Source organism: Panthera tigris, chromosome E2, assembly GCF_018350195.1.
Source record: "Panthera tigris isolate Pti1 chromosome E2, P.tigris_Pti1_mat1.1, whole genome shotgun sequence".
NCBI classification, from domain to species: domain Eukaryota; kingdom Metazoa; phylum Chordata; class Mammalia; order Carnivora; family Felidae; genus Panthera; species Panthera tigris.
This window is the reverse complement of record NC_056674.1, coordinates 12,737,753-12,756,847: the sequence shown is the minus strand read 5'-3', so window position 1 is coordinate 12,756,847 and position 19,095 is coordinate 12,737,753. Positions and strand designations below refer to the sequence as shown.

The window sequence follows — 19,095 nt, the reverse complement described above, 5'->3', positions numbered from 1 at the left end:
CTCTCGGGGCCCAACTGTGTGCTCAGTGCTGGGGGAAAGGAAAAGATAGCCCCAGCTCCTCTGTAGATCTTAATTTCCCCATCTGGGCAACAAAGCCGTCTGTGGTTCTTGTTCAGCGGGATGGGGAAAGGTAACATTCCAAATATTTAGCAGCGGGTACTAGCAGGGGCACCAATCAGAACTGAGAGTGGAACAGGGGCCTATCCAGGAATTAACGCTTTGGTTGCTGGACTGTGGGAAAGTCTGGGGGCTGGGAGAGGGTCCAAAGTGGCAGTTGGGGGTAGGGATTATTTGACGTGGTGGTGATATACTAATCAGCCTAGAGGTATTTCAATATTTAAACAAGCGGTACGGCCGCCCTAGTTCGCGTCAGCCCTAGTTCTATCCCTTGGCAAGATGGTGTCCAGGTCTGAACCCTAAGTCTGCCACATTCTAGCTGTGTAGTTTCAAGCAAAGGACCTAATCTCTCTAGCCTGTTTCCTTCTCAGTACAAAAGGAGCTTCCAGGGCTTAACTCATGCAGGCCTTATAACTATGTTGAGACAGACTGTCTCCTTTGTACAGATGAGGAAACTGAGGCACAGAGAGGGTTAACAAGTAGCTTAAGGTCACACCAACTGGGTGATGGGTGGACTAGGATTTGAAGCCATGTTATTCTACCTCTCATAAATGGCCCCTCAGCTGAAATTTTTTTTTGAAGATTCAGTAGGGCTCATTCGATATAAACCACTGGTATGTGGCAGTTACCGCAGTAACGGTGGCTGTTAATACTCCCACTCATAACCCTTTCTATACACCCCAGCCATTCCAGACTTATCATCTCTCCCTGTGCACACCAGGACTTTTCACATCTGTGGGTCTCAGCAAATCCTGCCACTGCTGCCTAGAATGTCCTCCTTCCCCACCGTCTACCTAGAGAACTCCTACTCGTTCTCCAAAGCCCACCTCAAACACAAGAACCTCTGTACTTCCTCCCAGCCCCAACACCACCTCCACCTCTTCCAAGCCTTCTCTGAGTCCTTTCCTTCCTATCCTTCTTCACCGTACCTACACACACACACACAGCAGTTCTTTTGTCTTCCACTGTAATCTTTGGCAGTAAAGAGCTAGGAAGAGCAAGTCAGCGAAAGGACTGGCAACCTCAGCTACGCCTCTTTATGCCAAGGCCCGTGCTGGGTACTGGGTATACAGTGATGGGAAATACACAATCCCTTCAAAGCCTGTAAGTCAAGTTTAATGCTGGGGACCGGAAAAAAAAAAAAAAAAAAAAAAAAGATTAAAAGTGAAGCCTGGAGGAGGCTGAGGCATGGGAGGGCTGGTATCAGTGGTAAAGGAGCTTTTTAAAGACACCCCTGAATCTGAGCTTTAAGGACAGAAGATTCACAACTGGCAGAGAAGAGTTCTTATAATACCCTATTGCCTGTAGGGTCCCATTTAACTGAGGAGTTCTACTTTAAGCCAGGATAATTTGCCAAATTAAGTAAATAAAAGCAGACAATGCTAGGTTAAATGTGAATTTCAGATAAACAACAGAAAATTATTTAATATACATAGGTTCCAAGCAGTATTTGGGATAAACATTCCTAAAAGATTATTTGTCTGAAATTCAAATTTTAAGTGGATGTTCTGTTACCTGGCAACCACACACTACAATCAGGACTACCCAGGAGATTACCTGGAGACGCTGCTCACCAGTCCAGCCTACCCTCCCCCAAGCCCACATCACACAAGGACCCTTCCAGCGTACTCCAGATGTTAGGTGGAAGCATTCTTTGGTGCAGTCCCATTCCTATAAGGACTATGGTGGCCATACTGGCTTCCACAATTTTAAAGGGTTATAAATGACACTCCCTCGCTACCACAGGGAAAACACAGTGCCAAGACCCCACTACATTCTGAACCTACAGCAACCAACTCCCAAGATGCCCTGTGAGAACATAAAAGGCACCCGTTCCCACAATGGAAGGGCAAAGAGGCCAGAGCAAAACCTTACAACAGACAATAAGGACCAGTTCCCACAATGCCCTGCGGCAATTCTTCCCAGGATGCCTTGGGCCTATAATGACCGCCTTTCAAGGTGCTCTGCGTCGAAGCACTCCAAGCGTCCAAGATGCTGAGCGGAAGGTGTGTGACAAAAGGGGCCGGTTTCCCAAAAGGAGCTACAATAATCCTTCCCAGAATGCACCAGGCCCATAACGACTAGCAGACCGACTCCCACAGTGCCTTAGGGCGGGGCGTCCCATTTCCCCAGGATGCCCCAGGGCTGCACGGAGCCGTGTTGGGGGAGAAAAGGGAGCCTGGGTCTCGCCCTCCGGCCATGATGGGCCAAGACCGCTGCCAGCTCGCCCCGGTGATGGGAGCCGTAACTCCCATCATGCAGCGGTGCCGTAGCGCCCGCTTCCCAGCATGCCCCGCGCACCCCTATCCCTATCCCGGACACTCACCGGCACTAGCTGCCCCCGCTCTGGCTCGGCGGCGGCGGCTGCACGCCCGAGCTCTGCGCGTGCGCTGCAAGTCGGGTAGGAGGGTGTACAAGCGGCGTGAAGCGCCTAGGGCGCTTGCGCGGCGAGGTGGACCATTCCCATTGCACAGTGGGGAGAGGGGCTCTCCGAGTCGGGCCATCGACTAGGCCCGCGCAGGGGCTTCCGGACTTTGCCCCTTGCTGTCCAGGTTTACTTGGTACAGTCCGCAGCTAGACGGAACTAGAAACTGCGAGGCTTGCGCGTGCGTGAGCAAGCAGGAACGCGCCTTACAGAAAATGGGATGAGCTAGGGGTTGGGGGCGCCAACTAGGCTTGGATCTTGGATTTGAGGCTTATTTGCATAACCTTAGCGCGGGACAATGGGAGCCCTACGGCGCTGAAGGGGTGATTTGCATATTCCCCGGAGAGGCTGTACTCCCGAACGTCGTGATTAGCATATAGGGGGAGAGGGGTGGCGGGGGGCGCGCCTGAGCAAAGCGCATGCGCTTACGGATTGCGGACTAGCGAGTGGCCTTGTTTTAGTTGGCGTCAGTTTGCATCCGGAGAGGGGGCGCAATGGCCAAGACACTAACTCTCACAAACCCCTTCCCCCACCACCATCGGAAATATTTATTGCCGTCGTCTGTGTCAAGCCCTGTGTTGGTGGGCACCGTGGTTTCCGCAGTGAACGAGACATACCTGGCCCCTATCCTGGCACCCCAATCAGAGGAAGGAGATCCACACAAAATCAGAACCACAGCCCAGAGTGGTCAGATTTGGGATGAGTGAAGCATAGGAAGCTGTGGGAGCCAGAGGAAGTGCCTGCCCCAGCCTGGAAAGGCTTCCAAGAGGTGGTGATCTTTAAGCCATGGATGAATAGAAGCCAACTATAGCATAGGAGTCCTGGCACAGGGAACAGCAAGGGCAGAAGCCTACAGGCAAAAAGTAGTGCATGGTTTGACTGAGAAAGTGATAGCAGCTACGTATGCCTGAAACAGAATTAAGAGAGGGGAAAGGCTCCTAAAGGTAGAGTTAAGAGCTCTGACTATACAGTTTGATGGCATAGGAAGCTACTGCAGTATTCCAGGCTTTTAGAATTGACTTATATTTTAGCTCAAAACTCTCAAGAGCTCCCATTATACTTAAATCAAACGTTGTCATGGCCCAGGGGCTATACATGTGGTCTGTTCTTACTTGTCTCTGACTTCACTCACCTCTTTATCCATCCCTGTGTACCTCTACTTCCCCTCAAACACCAGTCCCTACCACCTCAGGCCTTTGCCCTTGCTGTTCCCTTTGCCTGAAAATGCTTTTCCCTCTGATCTTTGACTCATCATTCATATCTTGGCACAGGTGTCAAACAGGCTCTTCCTGATCTTTCAAAGATGGCATGTCGAATTTGCATTAGAGAAATGAGCAGCATTGTGGATACAGCAGGATTGGCCACGAGTTGATGGTTGTGGGAGCTGGGGTGAAGGGTGCATGGGACTTCATAGTCCTGTTCTGTCTACTTCTGTATTTGAAGTTTTCTATAATAAATTAATAGTACCCCATCCCCTCACTCTGCATTTTATCTTAAGAGTACTTATGGCAAGCTGAAATTAAAGGTTTTTTGCTCCCTGTTTTCCTCATGGAAGCTTTGTGAGGGTAAGAAGGGAGTCACCCTTTTTCCTTCAGTCCTCAGTGCCTAGAAACAGGATCAAGTTTCAGATTAGTACGAAGCCATCTAGAACACCTAACATTTGCCTATTGTATTCATCATGGCATCTCCAGATCTTTGGGTAGCACCTGGCACAAAGAAAGAGGTCAGTGTATTTTTTAATCTAAAATTAGAATCACTCATTTAAAATTTAGTCGAATGAATGAGGGGCCAGAAGTGCCAGGCTAAGGGGGCTTGACTTGACCTAGAGGTGATGGGGAGCTAGGGAAAGATTTTGAGCAGAGCGGGCACAGGTTTTGACAGGGCGAGATGTGAGTTAATTGAAAGGTCCTTTGGAGATTGATTTCCGGGTTAGAGGTAAACCAGGGGAAGGATCTGGGCCTTTGGCTGAGGACAGGGTAGCTCAGTGGCTACTGACTCAAGACTCAGTGACTTTTGGCCGAAGGAGTGGCCAGGGAAAAAAACGGATTTCTTGGAAGGGTGGAGGTGCCCCTGAAGAGGTAAGGAACTTCTCCTGGCTTGTACTATCCACCAACAACCATCTTACTTCTCTCCCTCCTCCCTCCCTTAGTTCAGTTCCCCTCCCAACATAGTGCAGCTCTGGGCAGAGGGACAGACACACAGCCACCCCAGACACTTGTTCTCTCCTCAGTTTAATGGTGGTTAGTGGGATTGCCAAACCCCCTCCCCGTTCCCCTCCCCGCCCCGTACAAAATGTGTGGTTTTTTTTTTTTTTAAACAAGAAAAAGGGGGCAAAAGCCAGGAATGAGGGGAGGGGGGTGCAATCTGATATTTTCATACAGATTTTTAATTTTTTTTTAATATATTATATATAAAACCATAGAGACCAACGCACCCCCCAGACTCCTTTCCCTCTCCCTGGAGGGCCTGGAGGAGAGATGGGGAAGGCCCCCCCAGGAGTGGGTGGACAGAGAGACAAATATGGATAGGACAGATATGGGGGGAGGAGGTGGGGAAGGGGATCCCAGGAACCTGGGGATTGGAGAAAAGGGTTGGGGCTGTCTCCCTCACCGCCCCCATCAAAGTTATGACACAAAGACACAGAATCCCTGTTTCCATGCCCTCCCCCCCCACCCTTACCCCCACCGTGCAAACATGGCTTTGCAAAGAGGTGCCCAGAGCTCTGTGGAACTCCTACAATGGCTGGCATGGGGTCTGGGACCCCCAAAGAAATCTGTGTTCCCCTTCCCTGCCCACCCCACCCTTCCCAGAATCTGATCCCCTCCCCACAAGACCTGGTTCTGCAGCCTAGGGGCCCTGGCCTTCCCCCAGTTATCTTCCCCCAACCCAATCCCTACCGCCCTCCCTGGACTTGGGGGGTCTGGACCTCTGGCCCCTGCCCCCTGGGGGGCCCAGGCCTCTAGGCCCTTGCTTCTGGCCCTTGCAGAGACCTGGGATCCGACACCCCCCATCCCTGCCCAAGCGTCTGAGGTGTTAGTGGTGGGGGGAGAAGCCCACCATCCCAGACTCTGGTAAATGTCTTTGCAGCTGGCAGTGGGGTGAACCCCAGCCCAGGCCCAGGCCCAGGCCCGGGTGGAGGTGGGGTCAGATGAAGAATTCTTCTTTCCTCTTGTGTCCGTCGCTGCCATTGAGAAAGGCTTCTCTTGCTTCTCCCTGCTCATCCAGGCCACTGGCCTCGTGGGTCAGATAGGAGCCTGAGGGGTGACAGACCCCCAGACAGAGGTGACATATATGTGGACCCAGGAGTTGGACAGAAATATACGGGAAGGGGAGACAGACAAGACATACCAGGCGAAGGAAGAGGGAGAAACGGAACATTCAGGGAGGGAATCAAGTGCAGGGGATTGCAAAACAGGGGCAGAGAAAGAGGTAAAAGCAGAATTAGGAAGACTCCAAAAGTTCAAAGAAAGACCAACCCTTATCTGTTCTCCTGGTGGTGTCCCCTTACTCTGCTCCCAACGAATCCAACAATTTAGGGAGATGAATTGTTTTATTCAAACTCTTGGCCTTAATTTCACCTTCAGTGTTTCACCCCTTTCAGAGTCAAGGCCGAAAAGTCGGCCCGGAATCTTGGCCTCAGGTCCCGCCAGGTTTCGAATCCCGGGTCTAGGTTCCGCCCTCTTATCCTCTGGGCTGTACGCCCTCCCTCTTTGCAAGCCGGGCTCTAGGGCCCCGCCCTTCCCGAATCCCACAACCAACCACACCCCCTGCAGAATTCAGTCCCCGCCCCCACTCACCCTTCTGCCGTACAGAGCACCAGACCATGCCCACCAGCACACATATGATCAGAAACACCAGTAGCGCCAGGATGCCGCCCACAATGGCGTAGGGCACCGACGTCTGAGCCTCTACCACCGCACCCGGGTCTGCCAGAGGGACAGGGCGCAGGACCAGGTCATCAGAGCACAGTCCCAGCCTGGCCCCATCGCTGCTGCTCTTGTAAACCAATCCACACAACTAACCGCGCTTTTACGCGTCACGCCCCTCAAACTACTGCCACGCCTGGCCCCTTGTCCTGGTTCCACTCTTTCCTGATGCTCCACTTCCACAAAGAACGCGTGTGTTGGTTTGTACACTGGCCCGAACCAGCCCCTGAATCATTTTGCCAGTACTACCCCACTCCCTCCCCCCACCACTCCCCAAAGAACGGAAACAGCACATCTCTTTTCGTTCGATTCCTTTGACCCACAGAACCTGAGGTCCAAGTCCCTTCCCATCTTGTCTAAAACGCTCCAGGTATTTAAAAATGCGGAGCTAGGGCCCAGCAACTTCCAAAATTCGTGCTCCACTGTCATAAGAGCTAAACACATAGCACTTATTTTGTGCTAGGGACCATTCCAACCGCTTTATATATTTAGCTCATATATAATCTTCACACCCCTATGAGGTAGGTGCTATTGTTTATTTCCGCTTAACCAATGAGGGAACTAAGGCGCAGAGTAACGCGCAATAGGATGCCGCAGAGCCCAGTCTGAACCCAGGCGGTCGGTCTGGTCGCAGAACTCCCGGAATTCAGGTGGCTGTGGACCCCAAAGAATCACCCTTTGCAACAGGCCCCTCAAACACCCCGGCAGGCCTTGAACCATCCAACCCAGCTCGCCCATTCCCAAGACCCCCTGCCTCCCGGGACGAGCAGAGACCTCCTCCGAGGCCCCGCCCCCGCCTTGAGCCCCGCCCCCAGGCCTGCGGCTGCGTGCCCTCACCGTAGACCACGAGTACATAGAGCGCCCTCGCGTGGCCGTGCTTGTTCGACGCCTCGCAAGTGTAGGTGCCATTATCTGCGGATACCAAGCCAGGCAGCGTAAGCGTCTCCCCGACCGCCTCAGCGCGCTCTGGCAAAGACTCATTCCCGCGGTTCCAGCGGATCTGGTTTGGCCTGGGCGTGAGGGAAGTATAGTCAGAGTTAGGGACACAGGTGCCACCATCCAATTCTGACTTCTCGGTAATCTAGATATGTAGTATCTGCCAGTAAGAGGGTCCTTACTCTCCCCATCCTAACCAATAAAACCAACAGTCCCGGGCACAGCTTTCACCCATCACCGGAGTCTCAAGAATCCTAGCGTCCTGTCCCCCGCCCGTTCCACTATCAGAATTCAGGAGTCCAGGGCCCCACAGCCTCCCCCCTTCAGGACGCAGAAGTCCGGGCCCCAGCCCCTCTGTTCGCCCAGTCCCCTCTTTCCCGAGACACAGGTGTCCAGGTCCCCGGTCTCTTCTCCTCAGGACCCAGGAGTCTCGGGTCCAAGAGCTCACCTGGGGTTCCCTGTTACAGCACACGTTAGCACCAGCGTGTCTCCCTCCCTCACTACAGCTTGGGAGGCATGGATCCGGGCCGTGGGGGAGTCTGTGGGCGGAAGTGAGATGGGAGAGTGGTGGTCTGGGTCATCTCGCGGGGCTAGAAACCCTCCCGGGGGGCAAGCGGCTGACGTTGGGACCCTCCGGCCCCCCGCGTCCCGGCCCGCCGGGCACTTACACTGCACGTCCAGCACGTACTGCGTCTGCTTGCTGTGTCCGGAGGGCAGCGCCTGGTTCTGCGCCTCGCAGATGACGATACCGCCGTCGTCCTTGCGGTCCACACGAAACCGCACTGTGCTCGCCACGCTCCAGACTTTGCCATTTTCCTGGCCGCTGCTCACTCCTGCCAGGCCCCGCCGGGACTCGGTCAGGCCAGGATTCCGGCCCCGCCCACCCCCAGCCCAAACCAAAGCAGGCTATTTGCCAAGCTCCGCCTCTTAGCCACAGGCCTCGCCTCCAGTCCTCCAAGCCACGCCCCTCCCCGAACGTAGCCCGCAGCCCCAGGTGCCTCTTCCCAAAGCCCCTCCCTCTTTCACTCCCAAGCCCTCCCATCGGTCAGTTCCTTCCGTAGCAGCATATTGGGTGGCCAGGGTCAGCGAAACCTGTGCGCTCTTCTCCAAGCCCCGCGCACTTATAAGCCAGGAGGTCCCAAGACCCGCTTCCTCTCAGTCCCACCCCTCGCCGGCACTTCCCCGGTGACCCCACCCCAGGTAGTACCTTTCAGCTCCTTGCGGTCCCGGTACCAGCGCAGGACAGCGGCGGGGCGGGACCGAGGAACCAGGCAGCTGAGCTCCACCTCGCCTCCCTCCACCGCCTGCTCCCGGACCTCCACCACGGGATTCTCTGGGGCCACTGCAGGGAGAAAGGGGTTAGGGGGGCGGTCAGCGGTGGCACTGAGGTGGACTCAAAGAAACTAGGTGCAACAAGGGTCCCAGGTGGCAGGGGTCAAACACAGGCTGGAGGTCAGGAAGACCGGCCGTGTTTCCTGGGGGCAGGTGTCGAGGAGGTTAAAAACAACCAGATTTAAAAATCAGGTCTCAGGATAAGGGACAAGCGGAGGAGAAAGGAGGAGGGGATGAGTTTGAGGAGGGAGAGGCGTTACCCAATACAGTGAGCGTGGCAATCTGGTGGTGGGTATCCTCCGTGTAGAGCTGGCAGAAATAGCCCCCCTCGTCCTCCAGGCGGGCATCTGAGAGCCGGATCCGCACGCGGCGCGGAGAGAACTCCTCAAGCTGGAAACGCTCATCCTTCAGGGCTAAACAGAAGGAACAGGAAGGAGTGAACCTAGGGAATTCTGGCTCCACGGACCTGCCCTTCCTCCAGAAGCTTACAGTCCTGCGCTCTGCCCCTTTTCCCCATCCAGCCATACCCGTGCATCTCAGGGGCCCCCACCTGTGACTCCCTTAGGGACCCAGAATGATCCAGGCCCTCGTGCCCACAGGACCAGTTGTCCAGGCCCCTAGCTCCATGCTCTGTCAGGACCCGAGTCCACACTCTCCCCTCTGTCCTCTTTCAGGACACAGGGGTCAGGCCCCAGTCCTTCTCCTTCAAGACTCAGGATTTCCTACCCCAGCACTCACCGCGGGTGCCGTTGAAGAAGAGGGTCTGCCGGGCTGGGTTCTGAATGACAACTATGGATCCATCGTACTGGTGCAGACGGCAGGTTATCTCGGCCACCCCTCCCTCAGCCACGGTCACATTCTCTGTCTGTACTTCCTGTCCAGCCCCTGGACCAGCAGACAGAGAGACAGGATAGGAGACTCGTTGAGGGCTGCGATTCAGTCTTTTCTCTCTCCCCCGTTCCTCCCCCATCCAAATCGCCAATCTCTCTCTTTCCCCTCTCATTCAGTTCCTTGCAGCCAACATTTCCCGAGGGCTGGATTCTGGGAGGTAAAGACAAGCTGCTCCAGAGAAGCTACAGTCACGATCCAGTGGTATGTGCTCTAATGGGGACAGCACAGAGCACACGGGGAGCCCAGAGGAAGGGGAGACTAAGGCTGCCTAGGGAGATGGGTGATCAGAGAAGGTTCTGGAAGAAAGCTCCATTGGATCCAGATTTTAGAGTGAGCAGTTCACCAGGTGTGGGAAACTGCTATGTGTTCCCCAAATCCCACCTTTCACACCTGGGCACCCGTTGTAATTTGTCTGCAGCGATGGCCACAATATTCTTCCCATCCCTGTATATGCCCTCTGTAAGTTGACTTTGTCCCTCCTCTGTCATAAAGCAGGCGTTCTGATCCTGTTGATCTGGGCAGGCCCTGTGACTTGCTTTGACCAGCCACTCGCTTTGACTTGTTTTGATCACATTTCCTAAAAGTGATACTGTATGGGTTCTTGAGCCTAGCGTTTCTATTCGTGCCCTCTTGCTGCCCTGAGACCATCAGGTAAAGATGCCTGGACTAGCTTCCCTGAGGGTAAGGGACCACATGGAGAGAGAAATCCAGCCAGTAGCCAGCACCAACTGCCGGTCATGTGAGTGAGGCCATCCCGGCCCATCCAGCCCCAAGTGACTGCAGCCACATGAGTGACTCCAGCTGAGACCCAGAGATGAACTGCCCAACCAACTCAGTCCAGATCGCTGACTCCCAGAGTTATTTCCCAGAGCAAATAACCATGACTGTTGTTTAAAGCCACTACATTTTGGAGGGTCCCTTACACCACCAAAGTTAACTGGTAGGACACACGATTGGACTACATTTCCTCAGATCCCTTGTACTTAGTTGGGACCACGTGGCTGGTTTCTGGCCAGTGGGATGTAGGTGGAACAGAGAAACACCTCTTCCAGGCTGGCTCATGTCAGTCACAGTCGTTCTCGCTGGCTGAATGGAGAGGACCCCAAGGAGCCTGTAGGAGAACAGGATCACAAGCTGGAAGGAGCCCAGGGCCCTGACTGCCCGCTGTGACCTGCCTGCACAGGACTGTAACGTGAATGAGAAATTCACTTTTTTGTTAAGCCGTTGGGATTTCGGGGCTGTTGTTATTGCGGTTAACCTACCCCGATTAATCCATCAGAGGAGGAAGGTAGGGGATTAGTAAGGGGGTATTTTCAGCAGAGGCAGCAGCCTAGAGTACAGCTCGAAGCTGGGATTAATCAGCATCACCATCACCATCACCATTGTCACGGTCATCTTCAAAATAAAATAACCACAATGGCTACTGTTTATTAGGCACTTGCTATGCCTGTGCCAGGCTCTGTGCTAAGGGTGTTACCTATATAATTTCCATTTAATCATCAGAGTACCCAAATAGTTAGGCACTATTAGCAATCCCCAGCTTAAACTTTTTTTAATGCTTATTTTTATTTTTGAGATGGAGAGAGAAAAACCGTGAGTAGGGGAGGGGCAGGAGAGAGGGAGACACAGAATCCAAAGCAGGCTCCAGGCTCCGAGCTGTCAGCACAGAGCCCCATGTGGGGCTCGAACTCTCGAACCGTGAGATCATGACCTGAGCTGAAGTCGGACGCTTAACCGACTGAGCCACCCAGGTACCCCCATCCCCAGCTTTTTAAAATTCCCATTTCATGGGTGAGAAAGTTGGTCCAGAGAGAGAAAATGACTTGCTTAAGGTCTTAGAGTGGCAGTGGAAGGGCCAGGATCTGCATGCAGAGCTCTCTGATGCCACATTTTGCATCCACATCCACCTCCTGGTTGTCTGGGTGAAATTGTGCAGCCCTGGGGAGGGGGTGTGGGATGTGCTAGTGGAGGGCCACAAAGGCCAAGCCTGGAGATTAGCTTTTACCCTGAAGGCCAGTGGAGGTTTTGAAGCAGGAAAGTGCCATGATCAGATCTGGTTATTTACCTTTAAATGTGGGCTAACTCTGGCTTCGTGTCTCTTGCATTCTGTCCCATTCATTCGAGTATTTCCTGAGCAGTAGGTAGGTGCTTAGGGGCTGGGTGCCCAGAGATGAGTCAGATGAGGTCCCTGCCCTGGAAGGCCTTCAAGATTTATAGGGAGGTAGATGCAAATCACTGTAATTGACCATCAGAAGTGTTATATTCCCTGTAAGAGGGCTCGGTAACCCAATTTGGATGCTGAGGGGTAGAAAAGATTAATTCTGGAGAATGGAGGCAGAGACAGCTAGCTTTCTACCCAGCATCCATAATCCAGCATCCATAATTCTTCTTAGTAAAAGAACCCTGATTATATTTATGGTTGCCCTATGTCCAGCAGAAAAAGATATTCCCAGACTCCCTTGCAGCTAAATGAGGCCATGTGATAACAAGTTTTGTACAAACTCGATATAAGGATAAGTGACTTCCCTGGTAATTCATATGGTAATTTCAGGAGGACTTCCTAAAGAAAAGGGACAAGTCCTTTTTCTTCCAGGTTGCCTTTATGCTGCCTGGAACTGGGATGTGATGCCTGGAGTTCTGGCAGCCACTTGACCAAGAGGACAAGGGCACGAAAGGTGGTGGAACTAAGAGCTGGAAGGTACCTGAGTCTCTGGTGATGATGTGGAGCTGCCTCCAAAGCCCTGGATGCCTACTTCTGGACTTCTCTTAGGTTTGAATACAATGCTTTGTGCACTTAAGCCACTCTTACGGGTTGATTTGGCACTTCTTGGAATATCAACATGTCCAATCCTGGCCCCACGTATTTTTTCCTCCCCATGTCTTTTTCAATCTCGGTAAATATCACGACCATCCACCCAGTTGCTCAAGCCAAAAACCTTTCCCTCTCTCTAACATCCATTCCATCAGCAAGATCTATCCATCTACCTCTAAAACATATCCCAGATCAGTTCATCTTTTTACCGCCACCCTAGTCCAATGACACGGTCTCTTCCCTTGACCTTTAAGAGCTACTCAGGGGTCTCCCAGCTTCTATGCCTGCCTCCCCTCAGGCCATTCTCCACATAGCAGCCAGATGGAGTTTTCCAGAAGGTAAATCAGATCAAATCACCTCTCTGCTTGAAACCCTCTGAAGGCTGGTGCCTGGATGGCTCAGTTGTTAAGCATCTGACTTCAGCTCAGGTCATGATCTCATGGTTCGTGAGTTCGAGCCCCGTATCGGGTGAACACGAGCCCTGCGTAGGGTGAGCTCTGCTTCTCTCTCTCTCTGCCCCTCCTGGGATTCTCTCTCTCTCCCTCTCTCTCTCTCTCTGCCCCTCACTCACCTGCATCCTCTCTCTCTCAACAAACAAAAACAAAAGACAAACAAAAAAACCCTGGAAGGCTGCCCATGACACTTAGGAAATAAAGTAAAATCTATATTCCTTCCCTGGACCTTGAAGGTGGTATGTGGCCTGGACCCCTCTGACCACAGTTCCAGCCACCCTCCTGCTACTCCCTTTCCTCCAGGTGCATTGACCTTGATCTTCCTCAAATTCACTGAACTCGTTTCCACCCCATGGCCCTTGCACTTGCTCTCCCCTCTGCCTGGAATGTTCTTCACTGCCTCCTGTTGTCATTCAGGTCTCTGCTCACATCCACACCTCCTCAGGGAGCCCTCCCTCACACCTCACACGTCCCCTTACCTCCAGAACACTTTCTGTTCTGTCCCCACTGGTTTTATTTCCTCTACAGAAATGTCACTGAAATTATCTTGGTAATGTGCTTACTCATTTACTGTGTTTGTCCCCTGCCACCAGAATACACACCCCATGCAAGCAGGAATGTAATCCATCGGTTTCACTGCTGTATCCCTCCTCCCTAGAAGTGTCCCTGAAGCTAGATAAGTGTCTGGGAGATTGACAGATGAATAGCGTGTGCTGGGCACGATTTCATTTCAACCTCACGACGACTCTGTGGCATCATTATCCTCATGGTGGACACCTGGGTTGATCCCAGCTGGACCACTGGCCATCTTTGTGACCTTGGGCAAGCGGCATGACTTTTCTGAGCCTCAGATGCCCTGTCTGTAAAATGGGGATGATGCCAGTGCCTTGTCTCCTAGGGATCAGCCCAGTGCCCAAAGCTCAGGGAGTCTTTCCTGCAAAGCTACTGTTATTACAACTCCGGAAACATGCCCGTGCACATGAAAACTGGCCTGCCTGCACATCCTGGTGCTTAAAAAACAAAACAAAGCAAAGCAAAGCAAAACAAAACAAAACAAAAACATCCTGAAGCCTAGCCATTGATCCTGGACCTCAGGGCTAACCCAGTGCTAGCCCCCCATTTTACAGATGTGGAGAATGAGGCTCAGGGGTCCCAGGCCAAGTCAGTGGCAGAAACTCAACATCTCCTGGGAGCCATCAGGACCTCTGCATCTGCCCCCGCCCCTACCGTGCAAATTATTCCTCTGCTGTCTGCTTGAGGGTGCACATGGGGTGAGGGTGGGGGGCTTTTGTCTTGTTCCCTCCCCCTCCTGAGGAGTCAGTAACCAACAGTGTCTGTGCCTGGAATATTAATGTCCCAGGAGCTTTTGTTTCAGGGTTGGGGAGTTGGGGGGTGGTGAGGCGGGACTTGTTAGTCCGAGAGGGCTAAGCTTTTGGGACTTGGGCACTGGCCCTTTAAACGGTGTTGACAGCCTGGAGTCGTCATGGGGATGGTGCCTGGAAAAAGGGACTGGGGAGGGCTTGGGAAAGAGTGGCTGAGCAGGTGATAGGTAGAGACCCAGAATCCAGCCCTCTCCTCCCTTAGACCCAGAAGTCCAGCTCCCAACTGCCTCTTTTCCCAGGATCCAGGAGTCCAGACTCCTAGCCCCCTCCTCCAATCAGGATCCAGGAGTCTGGGTTCTCAGCCTCCTCCTCCTTCATCCCCAGAAGTCCTGAGCCCCAGCCTTCTCCCCCTTCAAACCCAGGAGTCTGGGCTTCCAGCCCCCTCCTCCTTCAGGACCCAGGAGCCAGGGGTCCAGAGTACACAGCTGGTGGATGTTTCCACGGAGACTAGACAGGGTGGGGGGAGCACTTCCTGGGTCCTGAGTCAGCGAATACCCAAGGGAGTCTCAAGGTCACGGTTCCGGGAAGGTCACAGCCACCCCCTCCGTATCCGCTCCCCAGGGGGCTCATGGCTTCATGCCTCCTTCCCCCACTTCCTCCCCTAGGGAGGTGGTACATCCCTTCGTCCTGAATGAACCCCCCCCTCAGCCCCCCATCAATGGCGGAGTCCGAACATCCTCGCACAAAGCATCAATTCTTCCCCAGCTCAGCCTTGTGAAGGCGCCTGTATTCGCAGGACCTAGGCGTCAGGGTCCCAGCCCCTCCTCCCTCGGAAACCTGGAGTGGGACCCCCGGTCCCTTCCTCTCCCAGGACTCAGTAGTCTGTACCTCCATTCCTCCCACACGACCTAGGAGTATGGAGCCCCAGCCCTCTTCTCCCCTTAGACCCGGGAGTCCAAGCCCCCAGCCCCCTCCTCCCTCTGAGACACTTAGCCTTCTACCTCAGATCCCAGAGTCTAAAACCCTGGCCCCTCCTCCCTCAGACCCAGGAGTCCTGGCCCCCAGCCCCCTTCTCTCCTGGAAACTTGACTGCAGGTCTACAGTCCTCAACCCTCAGAATCACAGTCCTGCCTTCCCCCAGCCTTCCGTCCCCCTCCTATCTGGGGACCAAGCATCAGGTGGGGGCGTAGGGGTGAGTCAGCAGCCTCACACACAAAGTGCCCCCTATGGCCCCCACGTTCCTGGGATATTCAGAACTCCCTAGATTCTGGGCCTCAGGCCCAGCCAGGGGGTGGGAGGTTTCCCCTGGGCGTGGGGTCATGGGGGAATTCCTGCTTCAGGAAGGGTGCAGGCCTGCACTGAGCCCTCACTGTCCTACCCTCCACCCCCAGTACCCTCTAGTCACCCCCTCCCAGGAGAGCCCAGGCTCTGTCGCTGCCCTCTTGCCCCACTGAGTTACTGCAGAGGAGCCTTAGTGCCTGGTTCTCGGAGGACTATGGGCCTGGGGTCTGCACTGGCAGGAACCAGTGGGTGCTTGGGTCTTGGTGCCACAGGCCATTGGGCGCTGGCGAGTCTGACTGTCTCCAAGCATCCCCCCCCACCTCCCCCACCCAGAGAGAGAAAGCTGCCTTTGTGTTCCCCAAGACGGGGACAGGCCAGGCTCGCACGACATTAACCCACCCCGGGCCCCAACCCTGCTGTGTCTAAGGTCTTGGAATCCATTGCTGAACCTGACCCCCCGCTCTGGAGACTCAGGCATCCAGCTCATGGGTGGGTGGGGGTCAGTGACAGAAACCACCCAAGGCCTGCACCTTGGGGTGACTCATATTGGGGGCAAGGTCCCCCTGCTCTCAGAGTGACCTGTCAGAACTCTAGCAGGGAAAAGTGAGTCACTGGGGAGGAAAACATTTGGGCAACAACCAACTCCCCCTCTACAAAGCCCCCTAACTCTAAACGGTCGCTCTGTCTTTTCTCTGTATCTGGATATCCGTTCCCTCTGCCCCTCTCTGCTCTATCCAATTCCCGGCCTGTGGATCTCTGGTTCTGCCTGCGTGCATCTGGTCAGGCAACGCATCTCTCTCTCTCTCTCTCGCTTCCTCTCGCCTGCCCACCCTGGGCCCTTCTTCCCTTTGGCATCAATCTCCTCCTCCTTCTCTGGTATTCTTGGCAGATGTGTGAGCCAGGAAAGAGAATTCGGTTTTGGAAGGGCACAAAGGGACCCCCATCTTCCTTCGTGCTGGCTGGCCAAAGTGAGAGAGGAAAGGGGTGACTGAGAGGAAGATGATGGAGGGACCGTGAGCAACGCCTGAAATCTGGCGGCCAAGGTCATTCAGAAATATCCAGTGAAAAGGAAAGCAGACAGGGCCCTCTGATACCAGGTACCCCAGCCCCCTAGCCCACGCTGTACAGAAGGGGGAAAGTGAGGCTCAGAGAAGGGCAGAGACTGATATAAAATCACACCAGAGAGGCTGGTTCCTCAGCTCCCAGTCCAGAGTGCTCCCCGTGACACCCAGCTGTCTCCCAACTTTTAACGCCCCATGCCATTTAATTTAGCGAAAGTTTAGAGAAGTAGGATGCAGGTCCAGGAAGCAGTGATTTGAACATGAAACAAGAAACAAGCCTCTAGAGCTACCTCCCAGGAGCGGCGGAGAAAAGACTCTTGAACTGGGCAAGCCGTCATCTTAGGTTCTGATTCTGAGAGAATCCATCCCATGATTCTAAGCTGTCAAGATTCCAGATGTCAGAGGTGTCAAGACTCAGGATCTCCCGGAGGTCAAGATCTCAGAATTTTAAAGCTGCCAAGAGGCTAGAATCCTAACGCTGTCAAGGTTCTAGAGTTTGCAAGGTGGCAAGATTCTAAAGACTTGGGGATTCTGGAGTCCTAAAGACGCCAGTGTTTTCAAACACCCTCAGGTTCTTTGTTTACTGGATTCATTGGTTCTAGGATTCTATGAACCTGGTTCAGGAGCCTAAAAGAAGACAGAATAATAAAACTGGAGGGCATGTAGCTAAGGTACCAAAGCGCTCATGGGGAGGAGGGCGGGGGGATTGTGGCTTGTCTGCTGCAAAGAAAGAAGGAAATGGTAAAAGTTCCAAGCAATGGCAGAAGACTTTAGAAGAAAGCAAGGTGCAGCGTGAGAGGTCGGCTTTGCCCCTCTGGCCTTGTCCTGAGGAGAGGGAGGCTGTGCCCCAAACCCTGTGGTGTGGGATGCGTAACCGCACCCAGCTTGCCAGAAACCCCTTGGGAGGTCCGAGCTGGAGTTCCCTTTCAGGTCACTGGGTTCAACACTTTACAGAAAGGGGAACTGAGGCCCAGAGAGAGGAGGGGGCTTGAGGTCGGCTGCTGGGGCAAATGGCAGGAGGCAGGATGTAAATAAACCCTGGCCCCCAGCCCTGTGCCATCTGGCTACACACCTCTCCCAAATCTCTCCGTAGCATCCTGCCCTCCACTTCTGCCCAGCCACCTCCCAGCCATCCATTCCTCCTAAGAGCGGCCTCACCCGCTGGGGAGGGGGTGACCTGTGGCAGGTTTGAGGCACACGCAGTGTGAGAGTGTGAGTGTGTAGGTGACGTTTCCTGACCTTGTCCCCAGCCTCAGGGTCACCCTATCGTGGAGGTGTCCGGCTTTTCACAGTGTGTGATGTGGCTATGTGGATGGCTCCCTAGAAGTCCTGGAGGGGGGCTTCTCTGTAAGTTATGGTCTGGGTGTGTGAATGGGGGGGCAGCATTTGCGAGGCATTTGCTGAATCCACGTGTGTGCCCACATGCCAAGGTTCCTCACACACTTCCCAACACGCACACATGCACACACACACACACACACACACACACACACACACACTTCCCTCCAAGGCCCTTCAGGATGCCCTGTCTGACTCAATTCCTCTCCAGGGCACAGAGGGATGAAGGGGTGCAGGTATTAAGAATGGGGTCAGGGAGGTTGTAAGGGTAAAGGGGGGAGCAGAGAGATGGGGGACAGGGGGACACTGGGACAGAGAGGCGGGGATGGATAGTGGGGGGAATGAAGAAGAGAGGTGACAGAGGGGGCTAGAGAAACGGGCAGGAAAGATAGGGGATAGAGACAAGGGGATGGGACAGATGGGGGACAGAGGGAAAGGGACAGAGAAACAAGGGTGACAGTGAGACAGGGACAGAGAGGGAGAATGGGGGCAGAGAGGGACAGCAGAAATATAGAGGGACAGAGAAGGAGGATAGAGAGGATGATGGGGGGACAGAGTGACCCAGTAAAAAGGGGCAGAGACCAAGGGACAGAGGTGGGGGACAAAGACAGGATGGAGAGGTGGGGGCCAGGGCGGCAAGGAGAAAGGGGGACAGACGGGGGGGACAGGACTTCCAGACCGAGGGACAGAGGACAAGGGTAGGGGGACAAGGAGAGAGACTGAGGGACTCACAGACAGGCGGACAGAGGGACGCAGAGACCGAACAGAAGGACAGCGGGACCGGCCCAGAGAAGGCGGGCTTGCGGAAGGGGTGGGGGGGGGGTAATGGTGGTCTCGGTCCCTTTGTCCCCGCCGGGATCCGGGCCTGTGCGGGGTGTGGGGGGGGGGGCTGCGGCACAGCGGCCGGGGCCCGCGTCCCCCTCCCCCCGCTCGCGGCTCTCAGCTCCCGGCTCCCGGCCCGCGCTGCGCTTTGTCCCGGGGAGGGGGCCCGGCCCGGCCCCGCGCGCATTGTTCGGCCTCTGCGGCCCCGCGGCAGCCGGGCTGTCACCGCAGCGCGCCCCCCGCCCCGGCCCGGCCGGCCGACCCCGGCCCCCGACCCTACCTGGCCCCGCCGCGGCCGCCCACAGCAGCAGCAGCGGCCACTGGAAGCGCCGGGCCCGGCCCATGGTGCCGCCGCCGCCGCCGCCGCCGCCGCCGCTCGC

At 54.6% G+C, this 19,095-nt stretch overlaps 1 protein-coding gene across 2 annotated transcripts; it reads right to left on the bottom strand.

The window, feature by feature from the left end:
- Positions 1 to 4,895: 4,895 nt before the first annotated feature.
- On the bottom strand, positions 4,896 to 19,095 carry CADM4 (cell adhesion molecule 4). 2 transcript variants are annotated; one of them, XM_042968404.1, is made up of 9 exons: positions 18,996 to 19,095; positions 9,475 to 9,621; positions 8,997 to 9,149; positions 8,612 to 8,746; positions 8,073 to 8,237; positions 7,853 to 7,943; positions 7,306 to 7,478; positions 6,340 to 6,468; positions 4,896 to 5,796 (listed from the first exon to the last, which is right to left on the bottom strand). In XM_042968404.1, the coding sequence occupies exons 1-9, from the start codon at positions 19,057 to 19,059 to the stop codon at positions 5,687 to 5,689; spliced, it is 1,167 nt and encodes a 388-aa protein (XP_042824338.1). In that variant the 5' UTR covers positions 19,060 to 19,095; the 3' UTR covers positions 4,896 to 5,686. The 2 variants fall into 2 exon arrangements, with proteins under 2 accessions (XP_042824338.1, XP_042824339.1); XM_042968405.1 differs by lacking the exons at positions 4,896 to 5,796; positions 6,340 to 6,468 and adding an exon at positions 6,956 to 7,122.

What these genes read in the sequence shown, in the direction of transcription:
- CADM4 (XM_042968404.1), bottom strand. Translation starts at nt 19,059, where the DNA reads ATGGGCCGGGCCCGGCGCTTCCAGTGGCCGCTGCTGCTGCTGTGGGCG. An exon ending in GGACCGCAAGGAGCTGAAAG is followed by an intron (nt 8,238 to 8,611) that starts GTACTACCTGGG and finishes GGGGCCTGGCAG; the next exon opens with GAGTGAGCAGCGGCCAGGAA. An exon ending in GTGCTCTGTACGGCAGAAGG is followed by an intron (nt 5,797 to 6,339) that starts GTGAGTGGGGGC and finishes GTCACCCCTCAG; the next exon opens with GCTCCTATCTGACCCACGAG.